Here is a 27987-nt window from a genome sequence, read left to right as displayed (position 1 = left end):
TTTAACTGCACAATAACAATATTTCAAAAATGAAAATAAACTCGAAAGCAAGGCAGAACAATACAAATATAACAATTCACTTCAAGAAATAGTATGCAGTTGAAACAATATTTTAGTTATTTTTGATATAAAGTACATGGAGAAATACATTTCGGACAATATTTTTGACATAATAAAATGTAAGATTGCTGAAGTTCAACACGATTTTCAAACAAACAACAATATGGAAAAAATTGAATCACGCACACTTTAAAATGAATAATGTTTTATTGTTATCTCCTGATCAACAGTTTTATTGTAGATTAAACAACATTAAAACACAGAAACAGTGAGAATTCCTTAATATTTAATCATAATATTTGAAAAGTCACCACTCTCTAACTGCACAATAACAATTTTTCAAAATTGACAATAAACTCGTAAGCAAGGCAGAACAATACAAATATTACAATTCAAATAGAACGTTATTGTTATCAACCAAATAATAAAAGAAAGGAATTTATAAGTAGACGATCTGTAATTCACTTCAGGGTTTGCTTGTGAAGATTGTCTATTTTAGTGCAAACTCTCACAAATGTATGGGTTGCCTCAATCCATAGACCTCTCTGAATCCCTTCCTTATAAACCTTAAGTTTAAAATCTTGGGCCCTTGAAAAGTCAGGTAGATCGATTCTACTTTCTAGAAACTCTAGGCCCGCTGGATTGCTCTTTTTCCAGGACCATCTTAACAATAACTTTTTTTTTGTTTTTTTCACTCCCTCATCAACTGCTCTCTTTTGTGATGTATCTTCAGCATGTTCAGTGATCAGGTTTGTTGACATCGAAACAGGGGTGGACATGATAGTCATCGGTTCGTCCACTGACTCATCAATATCGAATGAGTTGGTTGGCATGAAAGCTAATGTACCGCTGGTGATAATGTCTTCAATTATTTTTGGTATCCCAGCAGTTATATCGTTGAATTTACGATCTATATCTGTCACTTTTTTTTCCAATTCCTGTATCTTTCTTTTGCTGCCCTTGCTTTCTGTTTCGATTTGTGAAATGGTTGTTTCCATCGAGTTGACAGTTGCTGTTAAATCATTAAATCCAGTGTCACAACCCTGTGCATTCCTGTTAACCTCCTTCTTTACTTCATCGAGGTGGGCTCTTAGTTCCCCGATTGCATTATTACTATACTGTTTTCTGAATTCTGTTAACTCCTTGTGTATGTTGTTTTCTGATTTTTGTATCTCATACTTAACTAGGCAATCAATAGCCTCAAGGGTTACACCTAGAAATAAATAGACGCAAAGTGTGTTACAATAGGCTAGAAGAGCTTCCTTGATCTTATATGATAACTAGAACTGTAAGCAAAAATTACTAGATATAACCCCGCTGTTCTTACAAGTACCTACTTAACAAGTAGTTGTTCTCAATGGACGATGACATTATATTATGCTAAATGGCCAAATTTCAACGGCCTGGAGTAACATTGTTCATGAACATCTATATCTGATGATATAATATTATATATCAACTTCCACATGTATATAACAAACAAAGACTAAGGAGTTACAATAATGAAGTACATACTCGATAGGGTAAAACAATTTAAGTACAGAGGTCCATACCCCATGGAAAACTCAATTGACAAGAACGTCCTACCTTCATGCACACCTGAATATGTGAATCTAGCAATATACATACTTACATGTATATTTAACAAACCATGTCAGATACGTTGCTATGACAAGCATAGGGTCAACATTTCGATATCCAAAGGGCTATAACTCATGTAATAATATACCAGATCATCCTAAATATAGCGATTTTAACACATAACGGTTAGTGGGACAAGGGACAGACAGACGGACATACAATGTAAAACGTATAGAACTACATGTACATTAGAACGTGCGAATATAACAATGTACAAACTTTTATGTGTATCCAATAAGACTAGTCAGAGGAGTAGCGATGGCATATTTCATCATGGATAGTGTCAAAATTGCAATGTTTAAAAAGGCCATTACTCATGGAAACTCAATGAACCGGAACATTCCATCAACATGTACATATGAATATATGTATCTAACAATATACCCACATGCATGTGTATCCAACAAACCGTGTCAGATGAGTTGCGATGACAAGCTGTCTACTTCAAAAGGGTCCACATTTCTTAGTCCGAAGGGCCATAACTGAAGAAGAACTCAATATACCGGAACATCCTACCTATAGTGATTACAACACATCATGGTCAGTTATAAATATTTTCGAAGTCTGGACATAAGACATTGGAATTGGTCCGGATAATGTGACAGACAGGCGGACAGACAATGTAAAACCTATACAACCCTGTAACCTTGTTTGAGTGTGGGAATAACTAAGATCATGTGAGTCTGTATGACTTACCTGAAATAATCTATTCTTTTGGAGATTGTGATGATGCTCAATATTTTTTTTATGCGTGGACGGGTCGGAACCATTTTGATTTAAAATAAGCGGTTCTGCTAGTTTTTGGGTGTTTTTTTTTAAAGTAACAGCACCCACCATCGATCAAGGAGAATTTTGCAAGACATCTTTTTGAAAGGGAACATATGTAGACCATTCACTCAAAGTTTAGATTGAACCGGTTGATACCAAGTTGCTCAAGACAATTATATCTTCAAATATAGTGATTTACTATATGCTAATATTTGAATGGTTCTACACTAGTCATCTTTTTGGTGGGGTCAGGAGGGGATTTCTATATGCTAATGTTTGAATGGTTTTACACTAGTCATCTTTTTTGGTGGGATCAGGAGGGGATTTCTATATGCTAATGTTTGAATGGTTTTACACTAGTCATCTTTTTGGTGGGGTCAGGAGGGGATTTCTATATGCTAAGGTTTGAATAGTTTTACACTAGTCATCTTTTTTGGTGGAGTCAGGACTGAGATTTCTATATGCTAATGTTTGAATGGTTTTACACTAGTCATCTTTTTTGGTAGAGTCAGCTTGCTCTACGGTGTGAGTCAAGGCTCCGTGTTGAAGACCATGAGTTAAACTGTAATGGTTTACTTTTACAAATTGTGACTTGGATGGAGATTTGTCTCATTGGCACTCATACGATAGCTGCTTATATCTATGATATTCTAGTTTTTGCCCCGCTCGTGTAAATGCACTCGACTCCTATCTTAAATAACAAGGATTGCTAGTTTACCTAACGAAGTTAGATGGTTTTTCCCCGAGCACTCCGGCTTTCTCCGCTAATAAAAACTGGCAGCCAGGAAACAGCCAAAATGCGATGCTTCAAAGTGGCGTTAAAACACCACAAATCAAATCAAAACATTATGATCAGCTGTAATGCACCTAGTAACAAACGTTAATGTGTACTAATTACTTCCGTTAATTGAAACAATTTCGAGATTGCAAGTGTTCTTTTTTTCTGTAGGACATACACTGTATTAGAAAAAAATCCACTTCTTCTTTTTAAGACAACTGCACACGATAAAATAATTTCAAAGGTCAAGGCAAAGAACATTATTTGATGACCAAGGTCAAGGTCATAAAGTTGTAATAAGAGAAAGAGATAAAAATGGTTTGAGGCTTACCTTCCTCTAGATCTTCAGGGTCACTCTCTGCTACGTGCTAAAATATAAATTTCAACTGTATAGTTTGAAAATAAAACCATTCTAACTAATTCAATTTCAATAAAACTGAACAATATACACATAGTAGACATGTGAAGACATGATTCACACTAATAAGTGGTTTCATCTTTGAATGGCAATTGTAAAATATACAGATACAACAAGTGACGATATTTGACAATTTCAAACATCAAAAACATGACCAAACACAAACAAGTTGGAGCAAACACAAACACGAATATGGGCATAACAACAACACCTTAACTTATCTCTGTAAAGCACAAACTCATCAATCGCATTGTAATATATATATATACAAGTCTCAATTAAAAACTACGTTCAAACCTATGAAAAACCGCCGATTTTATACGTGAGCATATAAAACAAATTTCGTTGTAGGAGGGTCTAAATACAGCACAAACTACCTAAAATTTACATTAATGAAACTTTCGGTGGCCGGGTGTTACCTTTCCTCGTAATTTTTTATCTAGCTTCGTAACACAGTACACGATATATAAGGCATAAGGATGTAATTTTTACAGATCAGCTTAATCATCTGTCTTACAGGAATTTACTAACTAATGTTTGATGCTGTCATAAAAATAGTTCTATTATAAGAACGTTTGAACCAGAAACAACTTGTGCAAACATATTATATATATACAGTTAAGTTCTAGCCATACTCTCACGGTTCTATCTGGTTACTTTTAGTGTGTTTGAAGAAGTGGTACCATTAATGCATTCCGTATTTGTTATATTTCTTATCAGTTTTGTAAAACTAAAAAGGCAGTATAGTATTACTGACATACCTCAGTTTCTCTGCTTCTGTCATTTGTGATATCCATATTCTGGAAAAAAAATGATAGAACTCATATCATCGACGAAAAGCTACTGTTCTTTTCAAAGTAGATATCAAATTAGATTGTTTGCGGTATAAAGCAAAAATTTAGAATAAATAAAGTAAGGAACAAAAGTTGCATATTTTTTTCAACATTTAATTCCAAATTATCTTACTTATCACTCCCCCCCTCTCCAGTTTTAGTTGGTTACGTGTTTCTTAGTTTTTAATTATTCATGCTGTGTCGTGTGTATTATTATTATTTGTCTGTTTGTTGTTTTTTTTTTTTCGTTTTTTGCCATGGTGTTGCCAGTTTATTTTCGGTCTATGAGTTTGAATTTCTCTTTGGCATAGTTCGGCCCTCTTCAATCGGTCTGTCGATACAGAGCACAAACAGAAAAATTCCCCTTCTGTTTAATTATAGATATGAATTGTATCAAGTAGCTTAATTTCTTTTTTTATTCTAAGACAATTCATAGGGTTCAGCCTATTGAAAGCATAAAACATACAATATAAAAAAGTATATGTGGTATTAATACCAATGAAACAACTCTCCACCGAAATTAACAGTTATAGGTAACTACAGGGCCTTCAACAATGAGTAAAGCCCATACCGCATAGTCAGCTATAAAAGGCCCCGTAATGACAATGTAAAACAATTCAATCGAGAAAACTAACGGCCTTATTTATATAAAAAAAATGAACGAAAAACAAATATGTAACACATAAACGACAACCACTGAATTACAGGCTCCTGACTTAGGACAGGCACATACATACAAGTTTGTTTTCGCAGTGAAAAGAAAGATAGACAAAGGCAGACCAATAATCAACTAGTATCATCTGTTTGATATTTTTGTATTGTAGACTTACCACTGGTCTCCCTTCTTCTATATTTCCTTCCTATATAAACCAAAGAGAACGAGTAAATCAAAAGACGAATGAAAATTGTCACTTAATGTCACAAGTAATTATTTAGTTAATGATGTAATAAAGATCATCAATAAACAGACCTATTTCCAACTAGTATCATCAGTTTGATACCTTTTAATTTCAGACTCTAAGTTTACATGTGCATGCCATATTAGGCTAAATGTTACTATGCTATCGTAAACAACGTTACTTAGCCGCGTGGACAAAGGCATCTATCAAATAGTTCCGATCTACGACGCTTTAAAGGTTTTTGATTTGTTTATGTATCCATATAGAATAAAACATCAGGTCTCCATGCTGTCGTTGACACTTGAATCGAAGTGTGGTTACACCGTGAGGTTGCCACATGAACCAAGGCAGACCGACGACCAAACAGTCCCCGTCTGCGACCCGAAATTTGATGCTACATGATATTCTGTTTTCTTTTTATATTCATATTATAATAAGAATCTGTTTTCTATGTAGTAGTTGATATATTAATAAAGTGATATGGGGTAAAAACCAAAGAGACAACCACAAACTCCTCGTGAAAATACTTGAATGGTGAGCACCAACACAGAAACTGGAGATATAGGCTAAATGATTGCTCGTCAAATAGGTCTTTTTATTTTTTTACTTTACAATTGTTTTTGCACGAAAACGTCACAAAAAAAAACCCTGTCTTACATCTTTCAATAAAGTTATGGAAATGAAAATGAATTGTTCTAATTAACCATTGTACTCAAATAGCAAAAACGTTACTTACCACTAAATTTGGAAAATACGTCTTAACCCTTTAAATTCTAAAACCGAAATGAAATGTATATTATTCAGCATATGGGAAATGCTACTCTTTTATTGTCGTTGATATGATTTTTTTGCAATTTTTTTTGATAGTTTGACTATTGTCTTTTCAGAAGTATATAACTTTTTCTTTGCAATTTAGCAACAACACAAACACTGGGAAATAAAAGTTAAATTATCGTCTTTAAAATTTGTTAATTTTATTCTTCACTTTTAACAATCATTTTTGCAATAAACGTAGATATATACATGCTTTACAATTTTGTTAGTAAATTTACTCAAATGAGAATGAACAAATCTTGTTTAACTGTTGTATAAAGTTTTTTACATATTTTTTACTAATAATTGAATGTGACTTACCACTGGACTCTCTTCTTCTGTGTTTCCCTGCTGTAAAAATCCAAGTGAGACGAATAAAGGTAATTTTTTAGTCAATGTTGTAATAAAGATCACCAATACCTTTCGAAAAAGAAGTAAACAGAAAATACGATCAAATACTTTGAATGTCTACACTGGAATGACAATTTAAGCATTGAGCCTATGGGAGGTACTTCTATATTATCGTCGTTGATATGATTTTTTGCATTTTTCTATCGGCTGACCCTTTATCTTTTGAGAAGTATATAACTTTTTTTCTTTGCAAATAAGCAACAACACAGATACTGGGGAAATATAAGTTCAATGGTTGCTCTTCATAATTTGGTTAAATTTATTCTTCACTTTTAACAATCATGTTTTCCAAAAAACGTAAATAAAAATATGCTTTATACTTTTTTAGTAAATTTGCTGAAATGAGAATGACATTGTTTTTTAACTGACGTATAATGTTATTAACACATTTGTTTCCAATAATTAAATGTGACTTACCACTGGTCTCTCTTCTTCTATGTTTCCTTCCTGTATAAATCCAAGAGAACGATTTAATCAAAAGACGAATACAAATTGTCACTAAATATCACAAGTAATTATTTTGTCGATGATGTAATAAAGATCATCAATTACTTTTGAAAAAGAAGTAAACAGACCTATTACCAACTAGTATCATCAGTTTGATACCTTTTAATTTCAGACTCTAAGTTTACATGTGCATGCCATATTAGGCTAAATGTTACTATGCTATCGTAAACAACGTTACTTAGCCGCGTGGACAAAGGCATCTATCAAATAGTTCCGATCTACGACGCTTTAAAGGTTTTTGATTTGTTTATGTATCCATATAGAATAAAACATCAGGTCTCCATGCTGTCGTTGACACTTGAATCGAAGTGTGGTTACACCGTGAGGTTGCCACATGAACCAAGGCAGACCGACGACCAAACAGTCCCCGTCTGCGACCCGAAATTTGATGCTACATGATATTCTGTTTTCTTTTTATATTCATATTATAATAAGAATCTGTTTTCTATGTAGTAGTTGATATATTAATAAAGTGATATGGGGTAAAAACCAAAGAGACAACCACAAACTCCTCGTGAAAATACTTGAATGGTGAGCACCAACACAGAAACTGGAGATATAGGCTAAATGATTGCTCGTCAAATAGGTCTTTTTATTTTTTTTACTTTACAATTGTTTTTGCACGAAAACGTCACAAAAAAACCCTGTCTTACATCTTTCAATAAAGTTATGGAAATGAAAATGAATTGTTCTTATTAACCATTGTATTCAAATAGCAAAAACGTTACTTACCACTAAATTTGGAAAATACGTCTTAACCCTCTAAATTCTAAAACCGGAATGAAATGTATATTATTCAGCATATGGGAAATGCTACTCTTTTATTGTCGTTGATATGATTTTTTTGCAATTTTTTTTGATAGTTTGACTATTGTCTTTTCAGAAGTATATAACTTTTTCTTCGCAATTTAGCAACAACACAAACACTGGGAAATAAAAGTTAAATTATCGTCTTTAAAATTTGTTAACTTTATTCTTCACTTTTAACAATCATTTTTGCAATAAACGTAGATATATACATGCTTTACAATTTTGTTAGTAAATTTACTCAAATGAGAATGAACAAATCTTGTTTAACTGTTGTATAAAGTTTTTTACATATTTTTTACTAATAATTAAATGTGACTCACCACTGGACTCTCTTCTTCTGTGTTTCCTGCCTGTAAAAATCCAAGTGAGACGAATAAAGGTAATTTTTTAGTCAATGTTGTAATAAAGATCACCAATACCTTTCGAAAAAAAAGTAAACAGAAAATACGTCCAAATACTTTGAATGTCTACACTGGAATGACAATTTAAGCATTGAGCCTATGGGAGGTACTACTATATTATCGTCGTTGATATGATTTATTGCATTTTTCTATCGGCTGACCCTTTATCTTTTGAGAAGTATATAACTTTTTTTCTTTGCAAATAAGCAACAACACAGATACTGGGGAAATATAAGTTCAATGGTTGCTCTTCATAATTGGTTAAATTTATTCTTTACTAATATGCTTTACAATTGTTTAGTAAATTTACTGAAATGAGAATGACATTGTTTTTTAACTGACGTATAATGTTGTTAACACATTTGTTTCCAATAATTAAATGTGACTTACCACTGGTCTCTCTTCTTCTATTTTCCCTTCCTGTATAAATCCAAGAAAACGATTTAATCAAAAGACGAATACAAATTGTCACTAAATGTCACAAGTAATTATTTTGTCGATGATGTAATAAAGATCATCAATTACTTTTGAAAAAGAAGTAAACAGACCTATTACCAACTAGTATCATCAGTTTGATACCTTTTAATTTCAGACTCTAAGTTTACATGTGCATGCCATATTAGGCTAAATGTTACTATGCTATCGTAAACAACGTTACTTAGCCGCGTGGACAAAGGCATCTATCAAATAGTTCCGATCTACGACGCTTTAAAGGTTTTTGATTTGTTTATGTATCCATATAGAATAAAACATCAGGTCTCCATGCTGTCGTTGACACTTGAATCGAAGTGTGGTTACACCGTGAGGTTGCCACATGAACCAAGGCAGACCGACGACCAAACAGTCCCCGTCTGCGACCCGAAATTTGATGCTACATGATATTCTGTTTTCTTTTTATATTCATATTATAATAAGAATCTGTTTTCTATGTAGTAGTTGATATATTAATAAAGTGATATGGGGTAAAAACCAAAGAGACAACCACAAACTCCTCGTGAAAATACTTGAATGGTGAGCACCAACACAGAAACTGGAGATATAGGCTAAATGATTGCTCGTCAAATAGGTCTTTTTATTTTTTTACTTTACAATTGTTTTTGCACGAAAACGTCACAAAAAAAACCCTGTCTTACATCTTTCAATAAAGTTATGGAAATGAAAATGAATTGTTCTTATTAACCATTGTACTCAAATAGCAAAAACGTTACTTACCACTTAATTTGGAAAATACGTCTTAACCCTCTAAATTCTAAAACCGGAATGAAATGTATATTATTCAGCATATGGGAAATGCTACTCTTTTATTGTCGTTGATATGATTTTTTTGCAATTTTTTTTGATAGTTTGACTATTGTCTTTTCAGAAGTATATAACTTTTTCTTCGCAATTTAGCAACAACACAAACACTGGGAAATAAAAGTTAAATTATCGTCTTTAAAATTTGTTAACTTTATTCTTCACTTTTAACAATCATTTTTGCAATAAACGTAGATATATACATGCTTTACAATTTTGTTAGTAAATTTACTCAAATGAGAATGAACAAATCTTGTTTAACTGTTGTATAAAGTTTTTTACATATTTTTTACTAATAATTAAATGTGACTCACCACTGGACTCTCTTCTTCTGTGTTTCCTTCCTGTAAAAATCCAAGTGAGACGAATAAAGGTAATTTTTTAGTCAATGTTGTAATAAAGATCACCAATACCTTTCGAAAAAAAAGTAAACAGAAAATACGTCCAAATACTTTGAATGTCTACACTGGAATGACAATTTAAGCATTGAGCCTATGGGAGGTACTACTATATTATCGTCGTTGATATGATTTATTGCATTTTTCTATCGGCTGACCCTTTATCTTTTGAGAAGTATATAACTTTTTTTCTTTGCAAATAAGCAACAACACAGATACTGGGGAAATATAAGTTCAATGGTTGCTCTTCATAATTGGTTAAATTTATTCTTTACTAATATGCTTTACAATTGTTTAGTAAATTTACTGAAATGAGAATGACATTGTTTTTTAACTGACGTATAATGTTGTTAACACATTTGTTTCCAATAATTAAATGTGACTTACCACTGGTCTCTCTTCTTCTATTTTCCCTTCCTGTGTAAATCCAAGAAAACGATTTAATCAAAAGACGAATACAAATTGTCACTAAATGTCACAAGTAATTATTTTTTTAATGTTTTCATGAATACCTTTTGAAAAAGAAGCAAACCGAAAATTCGTCCAAACACTTGTAATTCCTACAATGGAATGAAAATTTCAACATTGAGCCTATGGGAGGTACTACTATATTATCGTTGTTGATATGATTTTTTGCAATTTTAAATCGGCAAATCTTTTCAGAAGTTTATACCTTTCTTTGTCTTTGCAATTTATCAACAACACAGAAATTATGGATAATAGTAAAATGATTGCTTTTCAAAATTCAATCATGTTTGCACAAAAATCCTTTCTAATTCGTAGGTAAAGGACAAGGTCAATAAAGACGAACTTGTTTGGCCCCAAAATACAGCAGTTTTACAAAATACTTTTAGCTATGTATTGGAAAGTAGAATACCTTTGTTTTATAAGTGTTGTCTGTTTTGGACAAAGCAAACACACATGTATCGGGTACAAGCATGATAGAGTCCTATATAAAGTCATATATACTGCATCTGTGCTAATTGCATTGACCGTATATTCAAATGTGCCTCGCTCTCTACCTGTTTCTAAAACTTGCACAAATAACATTGATATTTTGAGACAATGCATGGTTATTCTATATATGCAATTACTGAAATCTTCAGAATTTTAGCATCTTTGTTAATTTCATAACGGTTTTAGTCTAAAATATGAGTTGTCGCATTAGTGCTCATTCTTAATAATTTAATGTAATTTGTATTTGATGATGATACATAACATATATATATATAGGTGAAGAAGGAAAACGGATGCGGCTACTGTCATTTTCGACAAAACACATCTGAAAAGTGACATATTATGGCATATTTGATACTTTTTCTTTATTTTATCTTATTTGAGCGTCTTGAATGACAAAATCAGTTCTAATCTTCCACAAAAACTAATATAATCGACTAACGTAGGTACTTAAGTGTTTTAAATGTGTCCAACCTCTTTCATCCGATGTAGCTGAACTTTTTGGCCAAAATCGTACCTTACCGGATATACTCCTTTAATGAAATGAAAAAAAGTTTGAAATGTTCGTATTTTGTCTTATAGTTAAATGTTACTTACCACTTGTCTTCCTTCTTTTTTATTTCCTTCCTGTATATATCAAACAGAAAAACTAAATCAAAAGACGAATACAAATTGTCACTTAAGGCTGTATGGGAGTCTAAAGCAAGAACGATAGAATTTGTTCATACTTTGCCTGGCGTAGTATATATTGATATATTTTCAAAAATATAATAAAAAAGATGGGTCACCGTGTATTCTCTCAATCTACAGGAAGTGACAAAATGACACATTTTGTACGGATTATACAGGAAAAAACATCATTATGTGATTAGAAGTTAAACTAAATAATAGAATTGTAAAAAAAATACGAAAAGATAGAAAATGCGTTTAGAATATCAAAAGAAAAAGATAGGACCACCGTGCGTTTTTTCCGGCTAAAATGCAAAATAGCAAAATTAAGTGTAGATTCCTTCACAAAATGCACTATTTCAGAGTTTATACATCCCCTTAACATGCCAAAATAAAAACATTAGAAATGAAGCAAAAAATATTAAAATTTATAAGTTATAATCTTATTAATTTGTTCTTTTAGGTGCAAATCAATATTAGTTCCATCATCAAATTTTGCTAACTTGATTCAAATCTAGACCTTAGATTCTCTGTTGTTTACAATCCGAAATGGCAAAGACACCCAAACCATTTCAATGTCACAGATAATTATTTAATCAATGTATTACACAAATCACTTATACCTTATGAAAAAGAAAAAAAAAAAAGTCAGGATAAACTATTAAAAATTCGAATAGACGTAACATTTGAATTAAATTATCAATAAAGGTATACTACCACGCAAGGCCTTCATTCACTATCGACTGCATGTAGAAAAAAGACGAAAATAAAAGCCAAAAATATTCTTGAATATAACTTAAGGTTAAACGAAAAATTAACGTTAACCTTAACCTTAACCGTAATTTTAACTCTAATATAAACCGTAACTTTAAATAATAGCCAACATATCCTTCAATGAAAATTAAGGTAAAACAAAACATTTGATTCAAAATTGACCTTTTACTTTAAACCTAACATCTACCTCCAATATGTACCTATCTCGATAACGGTCAGTCATTACTTCATCTTAGACAACCTTGAGTATTCCCCACGGCTACCACTTTTATGATATAGCCAACGTATTTTTGAACGTAAAATTAACCTTAACCTTAACCTTGACCTTAACCTTAACCGTTACCTAAAGAAATAGCCAACATATGCTTGAATAAAGCTTAAGGTTACACGAAGAAATAACATTACCCTTAAACTTGTCCTTAACCTTAACCCTTACCATAACCTTTACCTTAAATAATAGCCAACATATGTTTAAATACACATTAAAGTCACACGAAAAAATAACCTTAACCTTAACCTTAATCTTCAGTAATAGCCAACTTACGCTGCAATAAAGCTTAAGGTTAAACGAAAAATAAACCTTAACCTTAAACTTAACCCTAAAATTGACCGTTACATGAAATAATACCCAATATATCCATCAATAGAATATAAGGTTAAACTAAAAATTAGACTTAACCTTAACCTCAACTATAAATCTAATATTTAACTCCTACATGTACCTATCTCGATAACGATCAGTCATACCTTCATCTTAGACAACCTTGATTATTCCCCACGGCTACCACTGTTATGATATAGCTAACGTATTTTTGACTGACAAATTAACCATAACCTTAACCTTGACCTTTACCTTAACCGTTACCTAAAGAAATAGCCAGCATTTGCTTGAATAAAGCTTCAGGTTACACGAAGAAATAATCTTAACCTTAAATTTGTCCTTAACCTTTACCCTAACATTAACCCTAACCTTAAATAATAGCCAACATATGCTTAAATACACATTAAAGTGACACGAAAAAATAACCTTAACCTTAACCTTATCCTTCAATAATAGCCAACATACGCTGAAATAAAGCTTAAGGTTAAACGAAAAATAAAACTTAGTCTTAACCTTAACCCGTAAATTGACCGTTACTTAAAATAATAGCCAATATATCCTTCAATGGAATATAAGGTTAAACTAAAAATTAGACTTAACCTTAACATCAACTATAAACCTAATATTTAACTCCTACATGTACATATCTCGATAACGATCAGTCATACCTTCATCTTAGACAACCTTGAGTATTCCCCACTGTTATGATATAGTCAACGTATCTTTAAATTATGCTTAAGGATAAACGAAAAATTAACTTTAACCTTAATCTTTACCTTAACCTTAAGATCAACCTTAATTTTAACCTTAACCTAACAAAATAGCCAACATATGCTTGAATAAAGCTTAAGGTTACCAGAAAAAATAACCTTAACCTTAACCTCAACTTTAAATGATAGCCATCATATGCTTGAATATAACTTAAGGTTAAACGAAAAATAAACCTTAACCTTAACCTTAACTTAACTTTAACAGTACCCTTAACCCAAACATTAACCGTAATTTTAAGAAATAGCCAACATATCCTACAATACAAAATATGGTTAAACTTTAGACTTAAAATTGACCTCAACTTTAAACCTAACATCTAACTTCTACATGTACCTATCTCAATAACGATCAGTCATACCGTCACTTTAGACAACCTTGAGCATTCCCCAAGGTTACCACTATTATGATAGAGTCAACGTATCTTAAAATAATGCTTAAGGTGAAACGAAAAATTAACATTAACCTAAACCCTAACCGTAACTTAAAATAATAGCCAACATATGCCTAAATAAATCTTAAGGTTACATTAAAAAAATAATCTCAACCTTAACCTTAACCCTAACCTTAAATAATAGCCAGCATATGCTTGAATAAAGCTTCAGGTTAAACGCGAATTTAACCTTAACCTTAACCATAACACTAACCTTAACCGTCACTTTAACTTTAAATAAAAGCCAACACATCCTTTAATAAACCTTTAGTTAAACTAAAAATTTGAATAAAAATTGACGTTAACTATCAACTCCTCAATGTACCTATCTAGATAATGATCAGACATACCGTCACCTTAGACAACCTTGAGTATTCCCTCACGGCTAGATCTGTTATGATATAGCCAACGTATATTTAAATAATGCTTATGGTTAAACAAAAACTGAACCTAAACCTTAACCTTAACCTTAACCTTAACCTTAAGAAAAAGAAAACATATGCTTAAATAAACATTAAGGTTACACTAAAAATAATCTTAACCTTAACCTTGACCTTAAATAATAGCAAACATATGCTTCAATAAAGCTTCAGGTTAAACGTAAAATTAATCTTAACTTTAACCTTAACCTTCACTTTAACCTTAAACCAAACCTTAACCCTAACCTTACATGATAGCCGATATATCCCTCAATAGAACACAAGGTTAAACTAAAATTTAGAGTTAAAATTGACCTCAACTATTAACCTAACATCTAACTACTACATTGAACTTTCTCGATAACGATCCGCCATACCGTCACTTTAGACAACCTTGAGCATTCCCCAAGGTTACCACTATTATGATAGAGTCAACGTATCTTAAAATAATGCTTAAGGTGAAACGAAAAATTAACATTAACCTAAACCCTAACCGTAACTTAAAATAATAGCCAACATATGCCTAAATAAATCTTAAGGTTACATTAAAAAAATAATCTCAACCTTAACCTTAACCCTAACCTTAAATAATAGCCAGCATATGCTTGAATAAAGCTTCAGGTTAAACGCGAATTTAACCTTAACCTTAACCATAACACTAACCTTAACCGTCACTTTAACTTTAAATAAAAGCCAACACATCCTTTAATAAACCTTTAGTTAAACTAAAAATTTGAATAAAAATTGACGTTAACTATCAACTCCTCAATGTACCTATCTAGATAATGATCAGACATACCGTCACCTTAGACAACCTTGAGTATTCCCTCACGGCTAGATCTGTTATGATATAGCCAACGTATATTTAAATAATGCTTATGGTTAAACAAAAACTGAACCTAAACCTTAACCTTAACCTTAACCTTAACCTTAAGAAAAAGAAAACATATGCTTAAATAAACATTAAGGTTACACTAAAAATAATCTTAACCTTAACCTTGACCTTAAATAATAGCAAACATATGCTTCAATAAAGCTTCAGGTTAAACGTAAAATTAATCTTAACTTTAACCTTAACCTTCACTTTAACCTTAAACCAAACCTTAACCCTAACCTTACATGATAGCCGATATATCCCTCAATAGAACACAAGGTTAAACTAAAATTTAGAGTTAAAATTGACCTCAACTATTAACCTAACATCTAACTACTACATTGAACTTTCTCGATAACGATCCGCCATACCGTCACTTTAGACAACCTTGAGCATTCCCCAAGGTTACCACTATTATGATAGAGTCAACGTATCTTAAAATAATGCTTAAGGTGAAACGAAAAATTAACATTAACCTAAACCCTAACCGTAACTTAAAATAATAGCCAACATATGCCTAAATAAATCTTAAGGTTACATTAAAAAAATAATCTCAACCTTAACCTTAACCCTAACCTTAAATAATAGCCAGCATATGCTTGAATAAAGCTTCAGGTTAAACGCGAATTTAACCTTAACCTTAACCATAACACTAACCTTAACCGTCACTTTAACTTTAAATAAAAGCCAACACATCCTTTAATAAACCTTTAGTTAAACTAAAAATTTGAATAAAAATTGACGTTAACTATCAACTCCTCAATGTACCTATCTAGATAATGATCAGACATACCGTCACCTTAGACAACCTTGAGTATTCCCTCACGGCTAGATCTGTTATGATATAGCCAACGTATATTTAAATAATGCTTATGGTTAAACAAAAACTGAACCTAAACCTTAACCTTAACCTTAACCTTAACCTTAAGAAAAAGAAAACATATGCTTAAATAAACATTAAGGTTACACTAAAAATAATCTTAACCTTAACCTTGACCTTAAATAATAGCAAACATATGCTTCAATAAAGCTTCAGGTTAAACGTAAAATTAATCTTAACTTTAACCTTAACCTTCACTTTAACCTTAAACCAAACCTTAACCCTAACCTTACATGATAGCCGACATATCCCTCAATAGCACACAAGGTTAAACTAAAATTTAGAGTTAAAATTGACCTCAACTATTAACCTAACATCTAACTACTACATTGAACTTTCTCGATAACGATCCGACATACGGTCGACCTACCATCAATCTTATTCAAAAAACGTCATCAATCTTATTCAAAAAACCTTTCTTCTTTAAATAAACATGTCAAAAGTCATGTTCTGTATACCTTAACCCACGCAAGGCCTACATTCACTATCGACTGCATGTAGACAAAAGATGATTTGAACTATATGTAAACACAGATTATCAATGTGAATGTAAGTGTGTTTAGTTTACGTGTGAAATACACTTATAAAAGAACAGAGTTTAGGTCAATGTGAGCACATCCTTAGGTTTTAGTTTTCTATGTTGTTTCTTGTGTACTATTATTTGTCTGTTTGACCTTTTCCTTTATAGTCATGGCATTGTCAGTTGTTGTTTTCTTCGATCTGTTAATCTGACTGTCTCTCTGGTATATTTCGCCTCTCTTTTAATGTTAATTGTCATTCTTTTTTTAATAATGAAATGTTACTTACCACTGGTCTTTCTTCCACTGTATTTCCTTCCTGTAGAAATCCAAGAGAAAGATTTATTCAAAAGAGGGGATAAATGTCACTAAATGTCACAAGGTAGCATTAATTCAATATCATCATGATACTAACTGATACTTTTCGAATAAGAAGTAACGGAAATACGTCCAAACACTCTGAGTTCTCAAACTGGAATGAAAAGGTTAACCTTGAGTTTATAGGATGTACTACAAGGGTATCGTCGTTGATATGAAGTTTTTTTCAAGTTTATATTGGCTGACCCTTATGTCTTCATAAGCATATTTATTTTTTCTTTGCAATTTACAAATAACAAAGAAACTGGGAATCAAGCTAAATGGTTGCTCTTTAGATGGGTGTTATTTATTCTTTACTTTTTACAATAATTTTTGCGCGAAAAAAAAATTGTCTTTCTTTTTTTCAGCTAGATTAATGGAAATGACGTTTAATGTTAATATTATTTTTATCTAAAAAAAAAGTCAAAGTTACTCACCACTTGTCTTTCTTCTTCGGTATGTCCCTTCTGTATAAAAGAGAAATATTAAATCAAAATAGGAATGCAAATTATCCATAGATGTCGCAAGTTAGTACTAAGTCAATGTTATTATGAAGATCACTAAAACCTTTCATGAAAGAAGTAATTGAAAATACGTCCAAGCATTATGAATTCTCAAACTGGAATGACATTTTTAACATTGAGCCTAAAATAGGAACTACTATATTATCGTAGTTGGTATGTTTTTTTGCAATTTTTATCGGCTGACCTTTATTTCTTTTCAGAAGTATACGATTCTGGTTTTTTTTATTCTAAATATAGCAACAATACAGAAACTGGGGATATAAGTTAAATGATTGCTCTTCAACATTGATTTGATTTATTCTTTACTTTTAACAATATTTTTTACCCAAAACTTAAAAAAAAACATGCTATACAAATTGAGGCAAATCTACAGAAATTAAAATAAGTTTTTTTTTTAACTGACGTTTACTATTATTTCCTGTTTCTTTTGATAATAGCAAGTTACTAACAGCAACAACAAAAGACTGGCGATGTAGACTAAATGGTGGCTCTTCAATTAAGGTTTAATTTATTCTTTACTTTTAACAATCATGTTTGCACAAAAACGCCAGAAAAGGACAAGTCTTACAATTTTAAGCAAATTTCGGCAATTGACAATGCAAGGGTCTTTTAGAACTGGTGTTTAATGTTGATACCCCTAATTTTTTTATATATATTAAAACGTTATTTACCACTGGTCTTTCTTCTTCTGTATTCCCTTTCTGTATAAATCCAAGAGGAATATATAATCAAAATACGAATAAAAATGTTTACTTAATATGAGGAGTTATAACATTAAAATCACTACTGTCTTCCGAAAAAGAAGGAACAGAAATGCGTCCAAACAATCTGAATTCTCAATCTATAATGAAAAGTTTAACATTTAGCCTACGAGAGGAGCTACAGTTTCGTCATGGTTGGTGTAAGTTTTTTTTTTTTCAATTTTTGATAGGCTGACCTTTTAAGTCTTTACAAATGTTTTACTTTTTTTCTTTGCAATTTGGCAACAACTAAAACAAAGCTGGAGATATAGGCTTAACAATTATTTTTGCACGAAAACACAGAAAAAGACATGGCTTACAACTTTTTGCAAGCTGACGGTTTAGAAAAAAAATGTTTTTGAACTGACGTTTAATTATATTTACATATTGTTTTAATAATAGCATAACATTACTTACCACAGGTCTTATTTCATCTGTTTTTCCTTCCTGTATAAAACCAAGAGGAATATGTATTCCAAAGACGCACCAAATAATTTCACACAAGTTATTATCAAGTCAATGTTTTCATGAAGATCAGTAATACCTTTCGAACGAGAAGTAACAGAAAATACGTCCAAGCACTCTGAATTTCAAAACTAGAATGAACTGCATAACATTGAGCCTATGGGAGGTACTACTAATTTATCGTCGTTGATATGACATGCTAGCCAGTTTTTTATCGGCCTACCTGTTATATCTTCAGAAGTATCTAATGGGAATTTCAGCTAACACATCATTGACATTAAAAGCCATTTATTTAAAGATTTATGGTTATAAACAGTTATTAATTGTGGAGATTGATAAATTCAAACACAATTTATAATTTTTGGAGGTTGTAAAACTTGAACAAAGTAGGAAGTTTCTTCTGATTACATCAGTGTCGATAAAAGTTTAATCCTATAAAGTTTAAGAACTAATGGTCATTTGAATTACAACCAATCAGTTTTACACTTAATTAAATTAGGCTATATATTTCAATCCCGGACAGTTCTAAAACGGTGTTTCTTTCACGATTTTATTTTATTATTTTCCGAAAATACTATGGAAAATAAATGAAATGAGCCGTTCCTGAAAATTTTGGTGTAACATTTTTCAATTATTAAAGTTTTGTATCCTTATAATCTTAAAACTCATTTCAAAAAAATTATCTTAATTGACACCATTAAAATAACAAATTACAAGTATAATTGCTGCATTTACTTCAATAAAATAAGATATATTTGTAATTTTAAACAATGCGAACAACATTTTTTATATTTTTTTTTTTATATTCTTTAACCGTATTTAAAAATAAATAATCATTAACTTCATTAAGTACAACAATACAATGGTGATCAATGATTTTGATTAAAATAAAGAAATAATTGCATTCTTATTTAAAAAAAACAAAAGTTTATGCATATGTATCCTTCAATTGTTTTCATTTTATTCAAAATTAATTATCAAAAGACATTTATAAAGAATGATTGCAATTGAGCATATTTTATGAAAAAAAAAACAATCCTGAAGTACAAATAAAAACTGAAATCTTATGTTGGCTTCTGATTTGTATTAACAATAACTGCATTCTTGTTCCACTGAAACAAAATTTTAAGTATTTAAATTCTGATTATATTTTAATTCTAAAGAAAGACTTATATTGAAGCCTTAAAAAATATTCGTACAAATAAAAAACCTTCATCTTTTATCAAAAGAAGAATAATTTTGCTAAATCTAAACAAAGCAAACAACATTTAAGTATATTTTCTCTGATAATCTTTTAATTTTATGGGAAAAAAACCTAAACAATAAAAAATACAAACATCCAATGGCAGTTAATAATTTCCATTAACATGAAACAAATCATTGTATTCTTGTTCAACAAAAACAACACTTTATGCATATCTATCCTTCAAAAATTAACATTTTATACAAAATAACGTATGAAAAGGCATGTTACACGACTCATTGCAATTGAGGTTGCATTATTTGAATTATAAAAGAAATATTTGCATTTCAGGCAATGCGTACAACAATTTAGTATCATTTCTCTAAGATTCAGCCTATTCAATGGAAAACAACCAATCCTGATGTGCAAAAAGTACTGAAATCTTATGGTATTTTATAATTTTTATTAAAATAAAGCAATAACTGAATTCTTTTTCAACAAAAACCAAACCTTAAGTATTTTAATTCTGAGTATATCTAAATTCTTTAAGAGACTTATATAAAGGCTTTTGAAATAACTAATTCCAAATAATAAAGCATAATTTTTTTTTTCAAAATTTACACAATGCAAACAACATTTTAGTATATTTTCTCTGATTTTCTTTTAATTTTATGAAAAAACAACCAATCCTAAACAAAATAAAGTGCAAAAATCCAATAGTGGTCAATAGTTTTTCATGAAAATAAAGAAGTGATTGCATTCTTGTTCAACAAAAACAAAAGTTTAAGCATAACTATCCTTCCAAAATTAACATTTTATACAAAAAATAATAAAAGGTATATTAAAGGCTGATTGCAATTAAAATTGCATTATTTTTAAAATTAGAAGAAATATTTGCATTTTAGGCAACGCATAAAAAAATTTAGTATCTTTTCCCTTAAATTCAGCCTATTTAATGAAAAACAACCAATCCTGATGTGCAAAAAGTATTTAAATCTTATGGCAGTTTATAATGTGTATTAAAATAAAGCAATAACTGCATTGTTTTTCAGCAAAAACCAAACTTTGAGTATTTTAATTCTGATGAGATCTAAATTCTTAAAGAAGACTTATATGAAGGCTTTTAGAATAACTAATTCCAAATAAAATAGCATCATTTTTTATCAAAAGAAGACTAATTTTAGTAAATTTGAACAATGCAAACAACATTTAAGTATATTTTCTCTGATATTCTTTTAATTTTATGAAAAATCAACCAATCCTTAACAATATAAAGTACAAAAATCCAATGGTGGTCAATAGTTTCCATGAAAATGAAAAAATGATTGCATTCTTGTTCAACAAAAACAAAAGTTTAAGCATATCTATCCTTCAAAAATTCACATTTTATTCAAAATAACTTATCAAAAGGCATATTTAAAGGCTGATTGCAATTAAAGTTGCATTATTTGAAAAATGAGAAGAAATATTTGCATTTTAGGCAACACGTACAAAAATTTAGTGTCTTTTCCCTTAAATTCAGCCTATTCAATGGAAAACAACCAATCCTGATGTGCAAAAAGTACTGAAATCTTATGGTATTTTATAATTTTTATTAAAATAAAGCAATAACTGAATTCTTTTTCAACAAAAACCAAACCTTAAGTATTTTAATTCTGATTATATCTAAATTCTTTAAGAGACTTATATAAAGGCTTTTGAAATAACTAATTCCAAATAATAAAGCATAATTTTTTTTTCAAAATTTACACAATGCAAACAACATTTTAGTATATTTTCTCTGATATTCTTTTAATTTTATGAAAAAACAACCAATCCTAAACAAAATAAAGTGCAAAAATCCAATAGTGGTCAATAGTTTTTCATGAAAATAAAGAAGTGATTGCATTCTTGTTCAACAAAAACAAAAGTTTAAGCATAACTATCCTTCCAAAATTAACATTTTATACAAAAAATAATAAAAGGTATATTAAAGGCTGATTGCAATTAAAATTGCATTATTTTTAAAATTAGAAGAAATATTTGCATTTTAGGCAACGCATAAAAAAATTTAGTATCTTTTCCCTTAAATTCAGCCTATTTAATGAAAAACAACCAATCCTGATGTGCAAAAAGTATTTAAATCTTATGGCAGTTTATAATGTGTATTAAAATAAAGCAATAACTGCATTGTTTTTCAGCAAAAACCAAACTTTGAGTATTTTAATTCTGATGAGATCTAAATTCTTAAAGAAGACTTATATGAAGGCTTTTAGAATAACTAATTCCAAATAAAATAGCATCATTTTTTATAAAAGAAGACTAATTTTAGTAAATTTGAACAATGCAAACAACATTTAAGTATATTTTCTCTGATATTCTTTTAATTTTATGAAAAATCAACCAATCCTTAACAATATAAAGTACAAAAATCCAATGGTGGTCAATAGTTTCCATGAAAATGAAAAAATGATTGCATTCTTGTTCAACAAAAACAAAAGTTTAAGCATATCTATCCTTCAAAAATTCACATTTTATTCAAAATAACTTATCAAAAGGCATATTTAAAGGCTGATTGCAATTAAAGTTGCATTATTTGAAAAATGAGAAGAAATATTTGCATTTTAGGCAACACGTACAAAAATTTAGTGTCTTTTCCCTTAAATTCAGCCTATTTAATGAAAAACAACCAATCCTGATGTTCAAAAAGTACTGAAATCTTATGGCAGTTTATAATGTGTATTAAAATAAAGCAATAACTGCATTCTTTTTCAACAAAAACCAAACTTTGAGTATTTTAATTCTGATGAGATCTAAGTTCTTACATAAGACTTATATGAAGGCTTTTGAAATAACTAATTCCAAATAAAATAGCATAATTTTTTATCAAAAGAAGAATAGTTTTGGTAAATTTGAACAATGCAAGCAATATTTTAGTATATTTTCTCTGATATTCTTTAAATTTTATGAAAAATTAACCAACCCTAAACAATATATAGTACAAAAATCCAATGGTGGTCAATAGTTTCCATGAAAATGAAGAAATGATTGCATTCTTGTTCAACAAAAACAAAAATTTAAGCATATCTATCCTTCAAAAAATAACATTTTATTCAAAATAACTATAACTTATCAACAGGCATATTTAAAGGCTGATTGCAATTAAAGTTGCATTATTTGAAAAATGAGAAGAAATATTTGCATTTTAGGCAACGCATACACAAATTTAGTGTCTTTTCCCTTAAATTCAGCCTATTTAATGAAAAACAACCAATCCTGATGTTCAAAAAGTACTGAAATCTTATGGCAGTTTATAATAAGTATTTAAATAAAGCAATAACTGCATTCTTTTTCAACAAAAACCAAACTTTGAGTATTTTAATTCTGATGAGATCTAAGTTCTTAAAGAAGACTTATATGAAGGCTTTTAAAATAACTAATTCCAAATAAAATAGCATCATTTTTTATCAAAAGAAGAATAGTTTTGGTAAATTTGAACAATGCAAGCAATATTTTAGTATATTTTCTCTGATATTCTTTAAATTTTATGAAAAATTAACCAACCCTAAACAATATATAGTACAAAAATCCAATGGTGGTCAATAGTTTCCATGAAAATGAAGAAATGATTGCATTCTTGTTCAACAAAAACAAAAATTTAAGCATATCTATCCTTCAAAAAATAACATTTTATTCAAAATAACTATAACTTATCAACAGGCATATTTAAAGGCTGATTGCAATTAAAGTTGCATTATTTGAAAAATGAGAAGAAATATTTGCATTTTAGGCAACGCATACACAAATTTAGTGTCTTTTCCCTTAAATTCAGCCTATTTAATGAAAAACAACCAATCCTGATGTTCAAAAAGTACTGAAATCTTATGGCAGTTTATAATAAGTATTTAAATAAAGCAATAACTGCATTCTTTTTCAACAAAAACCAAACTTTGAGTATTTTAATTCTGATGAGATCTAAGTTCTTAAAGAAGACTTATATGAAGGCTTTTAAAATAACTAATTCCAAATAAAATAGCATCATTTTTTATCAAAAGAAGAATAATTTTGGTAAATTTGAACAATGCAAACAACATTTAAGTATATTTTCTCTGATATTCTTTTAATTTTATGAAAAATCAACCATACTTTAACAATATAAAGTACAAAAATCCAATGGTGGTCAATAGTTTCCATGAAAATGAAGAAATGATTGCATTCTTGTTCAACAAAAACAAAAGTTTAAGCATATCTATCCTTCAAAAATTAACATTTTATTCAAAATAACTTATCAGAAGGCATATTTAAAGGCTGATTGCAATTAAAGTTGCATTATTTGAAAAATGAGAAGAAATATTTGCATTTTAGGCAACGCGTATACAAATTTAGTGTCTTTTCCCTTAAATTCAGCCTATTTAATGAAAAACAACCAATCCTGATGTTCAAAAAGTACTGAAATCTTATGGCAGTTTATAATGTGTATTACAATAAAGCAATAACTGCATTCTTTTTCAACAAAAACCAAACTTTGAGTATTTTAATTCTGATGAGATCTAAGTTCTCACATAAGACTTATATGAAGGCTTTTGAAATAACTAATTCCAAATAAAATAGCATATTTTTTTATCAAAAGAAGAATAGTATTGGTAAATTTGAACAATGCAAGCAATATTTTAGTATATTTTCTCTGTTATTCTTTAAATTTTATGAAAAATCAACCAATCCTAAACAATATATAGTACGAAAATCCAATGGTGGTCAAAAGTTTCCATGAAAATGAAAAAAATGATTGCATTCTTGTTCAACAAAAACAAAAATTTAAGCATATCTATCCTTCAAAAAATAACATTTTATTCAAAATAACTTATCAACAGGCATATTTAAAGGCTGATTGCAATTAAAGTTGCATTATTTGAAAAATGAGAAGAAATATTTGCATTTAAGGCAACACGTACAAAAATTTAGTATCTTTTCCCTTAAATTCAGCCTATTTAATGAAAAACAACCAATCCTGATGTTCAAAAAGTACTGAAATTTTATGGCAGTTTATAATAAGTATTTAAATAAAGCAATAACTGCATTCTTTTTCAACAAAAACCAAACTTTGAGTATTTTAATTCTGATGAGATCTAAATTTGTAAATAAGACTTATATAACTGCTTTTGAAATAACTAATTCCAAATAAAATGGCATCATTTTTTATCAAAAGAAGAATAATTTGGTTAATTTGAACAATGCAAACACCATTTTAGTATATTTTCTTTGATAATCTTTTAATTTTATGAAAAAAACAACCAATCCAAAACTGTTAAAAGTACAAAAATCCAATGGCAGTCAATAATTTCCATTGAAAAGGCAGAAATGATTGCATTCTTGATCCAATAAAACAAAAGTTTGACATATGTATCCTTCAAAAAATCAAATCTTATACAGAATTACTTATCAAAAGACATTTTAAAGACTATTTGCAATTGATGTTGAATCATTTCAAATATGAGATGAAATATATGCATTAAATTGTGTATCATTTCCCTAATATTCAGTCTATTTTTTTCTGAAGAACAACCAATCATGATGTAGAAAAAGTATTGAAATCTTTTGACAGTTTATAATTTGTATTAAAATAAAGCAATAACTGCATTCTTATTCTACAAAAACAAAATTTTTATTTTTTTTTATTTCTGATTATCTTTTAATTCAAAGAAAACACTTATCTCGAGAACATTACAATACATAATTATAAATAAGATTACATTACTTTTTATCAAATGAAGAAATTAAAGTAATTCAAAACAATAGTTAAAACAACACTTTTAATCAAGACAAACAAAGCTCTGAGCTTCTTTAATGTTATACTATTTTTACTTTTATCATCTAGTGACATGAATTGCTAGATATAGTACATATTTTAAATGATTACATTTTATCGCTTATGAGTGGTACATAAGCATATCGTTAGTCTGCACTTATTTAATTTTTTAGCTAAAATTTAAATTAAAGAATATGAAGATATACACATGATGTGTGAAAAGTAATTCATATTTATTTTTTTTTTATTTGTTATTGCAACTAAGTTTATTACAACTAAACGAGTAAAGGTGTCTTCGTGGAGGTCAGTGTTCATCGAATGTAAACACTGTGGAGTTCGGTTTACATAAGAATTTTAAACATATACGTATCCGTCAGATCCGTGCATAAGATAAATCTACTGATCGATCGCTGACCGTTGTCACGGTAACTCTCACATAGCTTATTTGGCTTATCTGACGAATTCTATAGGTCACCGAGCAACGACTACTCATAGATCAGTCAAACATTCACGACAAACAGTAACATCCAAGGTTGCAAGTAATGTACAACAGACCATTTTTTTACAAAAAAAATAAGTTATTATTTGTCACGGTTATTAAATTTCGACATATGAAGGGAATTTCGGTTATTTCTAAAGATTAATTGTCAAATTGTATACAACAGACCGATATGAGACAAAATAAGAAGTAAGGGTGAGAGCAAGTTAGGGAAATTGTGTCACTCCTAACTTATCATTCATGTAAAGAGAGAAAAAAGTTTCTAGTGCGGTGTTGTAGTCCACTTGTATTTTTGTTCATCTGATGATTTATGCCTATTTTAACTGATTTGTATAGGTTTTTCATATGTTGTACTTTAAAACCACTGTCCCAGGTTCGGGGGAGGAATGGGATCCTGCTAACATGTTTAACCCCACCCCATTCTGTATGTAAGTGCCTGTCCTAAGTCAAGAGCCTGTAATTCAGTGGTTGTCGTTTGTTGCTGTGTTACATATTTGATTTTCGTATACTTTTTGTACATATATAAGACCGTTAGTTTTCACGTTTGAATTGTTTTACATTGTCATTTCGGGGTCTTGTAAAGCGTACTACGCGGTATCGGTTTTGCTCATTGTCGAAAGCCGTACGGTGACCTATAGTTGTTAATTACTGTTTCATTTTGGTCTGCAGTGGAGAGTTGTCTCATTAATAATCATACCACATCTTCTTTTTTTATTTACGAAAAGTGTTTTTATAAATATGAGTGTGATAATTGACCACGCTTTGATATTGATATGTAAATGTATACTGAAGTATTGGTTTCAGAAATGATAAAAGTTTAACATTAACTATGGTATAATGTTTTCGTAAATTAAACTTCAAGGATTAACCTTTAGTTTTCATAAGATTTACTATGTGTGCTTAATCAAATCAATGGACAAAGGCGTCGTTTTAAACAATTCTTAGAATGATTCTGATATAAAGGAGTAAATGCTTACCTTTCATGAAAATTTCTCCACAATGGTATTATAATTCAATCACAAGAAAAACACTTATCCGACGATCAACTAACCTTTAACAGAAGCGTTCTGTTAACTGCACATGCGCATACATAATTTGAATGTCAACAGCAACCTTTACCTAACATTCATTATAACCTTAACTTTTGGATTTTATCTTAACCTTTTAATAAAACCATCACCTTAACCTTAAATTTTAACCTTTAAACTTGAACAAGACTCGCTATCTGTATGCATTCACAAATTGTGTCATTAACAAATCCTGAAGTACATAATACTTACCTTTAACCGCCAAGGAAACTGGTCATATTCTCCTTGAAAATATGTGAATGTTACTTCTTCACCTTCGCTGATTGTTCTTGTAGCAAAGAAACAAAGATGGGGAAGACCACCGACAATTATTCTCTTAACAATAGAGTTACTATCATTCTCGTCATCGTTTACGAGCCTTCCCAAGGATTTGTCGTCATTAGATGCATCGATCCTAGATGGAAAGAACAACTTACTGTT

The 27987-nt window shown here is 29.9% G+C and overlaps 1 protein-coding gene across 1 annotated transcript; it reads right to left on the bottom strand.

Annotated features, from left to right (window-relative positions):
• Position 1: 1 nt before the first annotated feature.
• Positions 2-27987, bottom strand: LOC127700949 (uncharacterized). The gene is made up of 12 exons (XM_052204686.1): positions 27760-27987; positions 18965-18994; positions 18479-18508; positions 17721-17750; positions 17216-17245; positions 11588-11617; positions 10421-10450; positions 9950-9979; positions 8730-8759; positions 4427-4465; positions 3579-3615; positions 2-1273 (listed from the first exon to the last, which is right to left on the bottom strand). Exons 10-12 carry the CDS (start codon positions 4460-4462, stop codon positions 522-524), a joined length of 825 nt encoding a protein of 274 aa, XP_052060646.1. The 5' UTR covers positions 4463-4465; positions 8730-8759; positions 9950-9979; positions 10421-10450; positions 11588-11617; positions 17216-17245; positions 17721-17750; positions 18479-18508; positions 18965-18994; positions 27760-27987; the 3' UTR covers positions 2-521.

Source organism: Mytilus californianus, unplaced genomic scaffold, assembly GCF_021869535.1.
Source record: "Mytilus californianus isolate M0D057914Y unplaced genomic scaffold, xbMytCali1.0.p SCAF_5, whole genome shotgun sequence".
NCBI classification, from domain to species: domain Eukaryota; kingdom Metazoa; phylum Mollusca; class Bivalvia; order Mytilida; family Mytilidae; genus Mytilus; species Mytilus californianus.
This window is presented reverse-complemented; position numbering and strand designations above follow the sequence as displayed.

Excerpts from the sequence above, each read along its gene's own strand:
- LOC127700949 (XM_052204686.1), bottom strand. The coding sequence starts at position 4,462 with ATGGATATCACAAATGACAGAAGCAGAGAAACTGAG. Across the intron at positions 3,616-4,426 it reads ACAGAAGCAGAGAAACTGAG|CACGTAGCAGAGAGTGACCC; the intron begins GTATGTCAGTAA and ends TTTATATTTTAG. Across the intron at positions 1,274-3,578 it reads CCCTGAAGATCTAGAGGAAG|GTGTAACCCTTGAGGCTATT; the intron begins GTAAGCCTCAAA and ends ATTTATTTCTAG.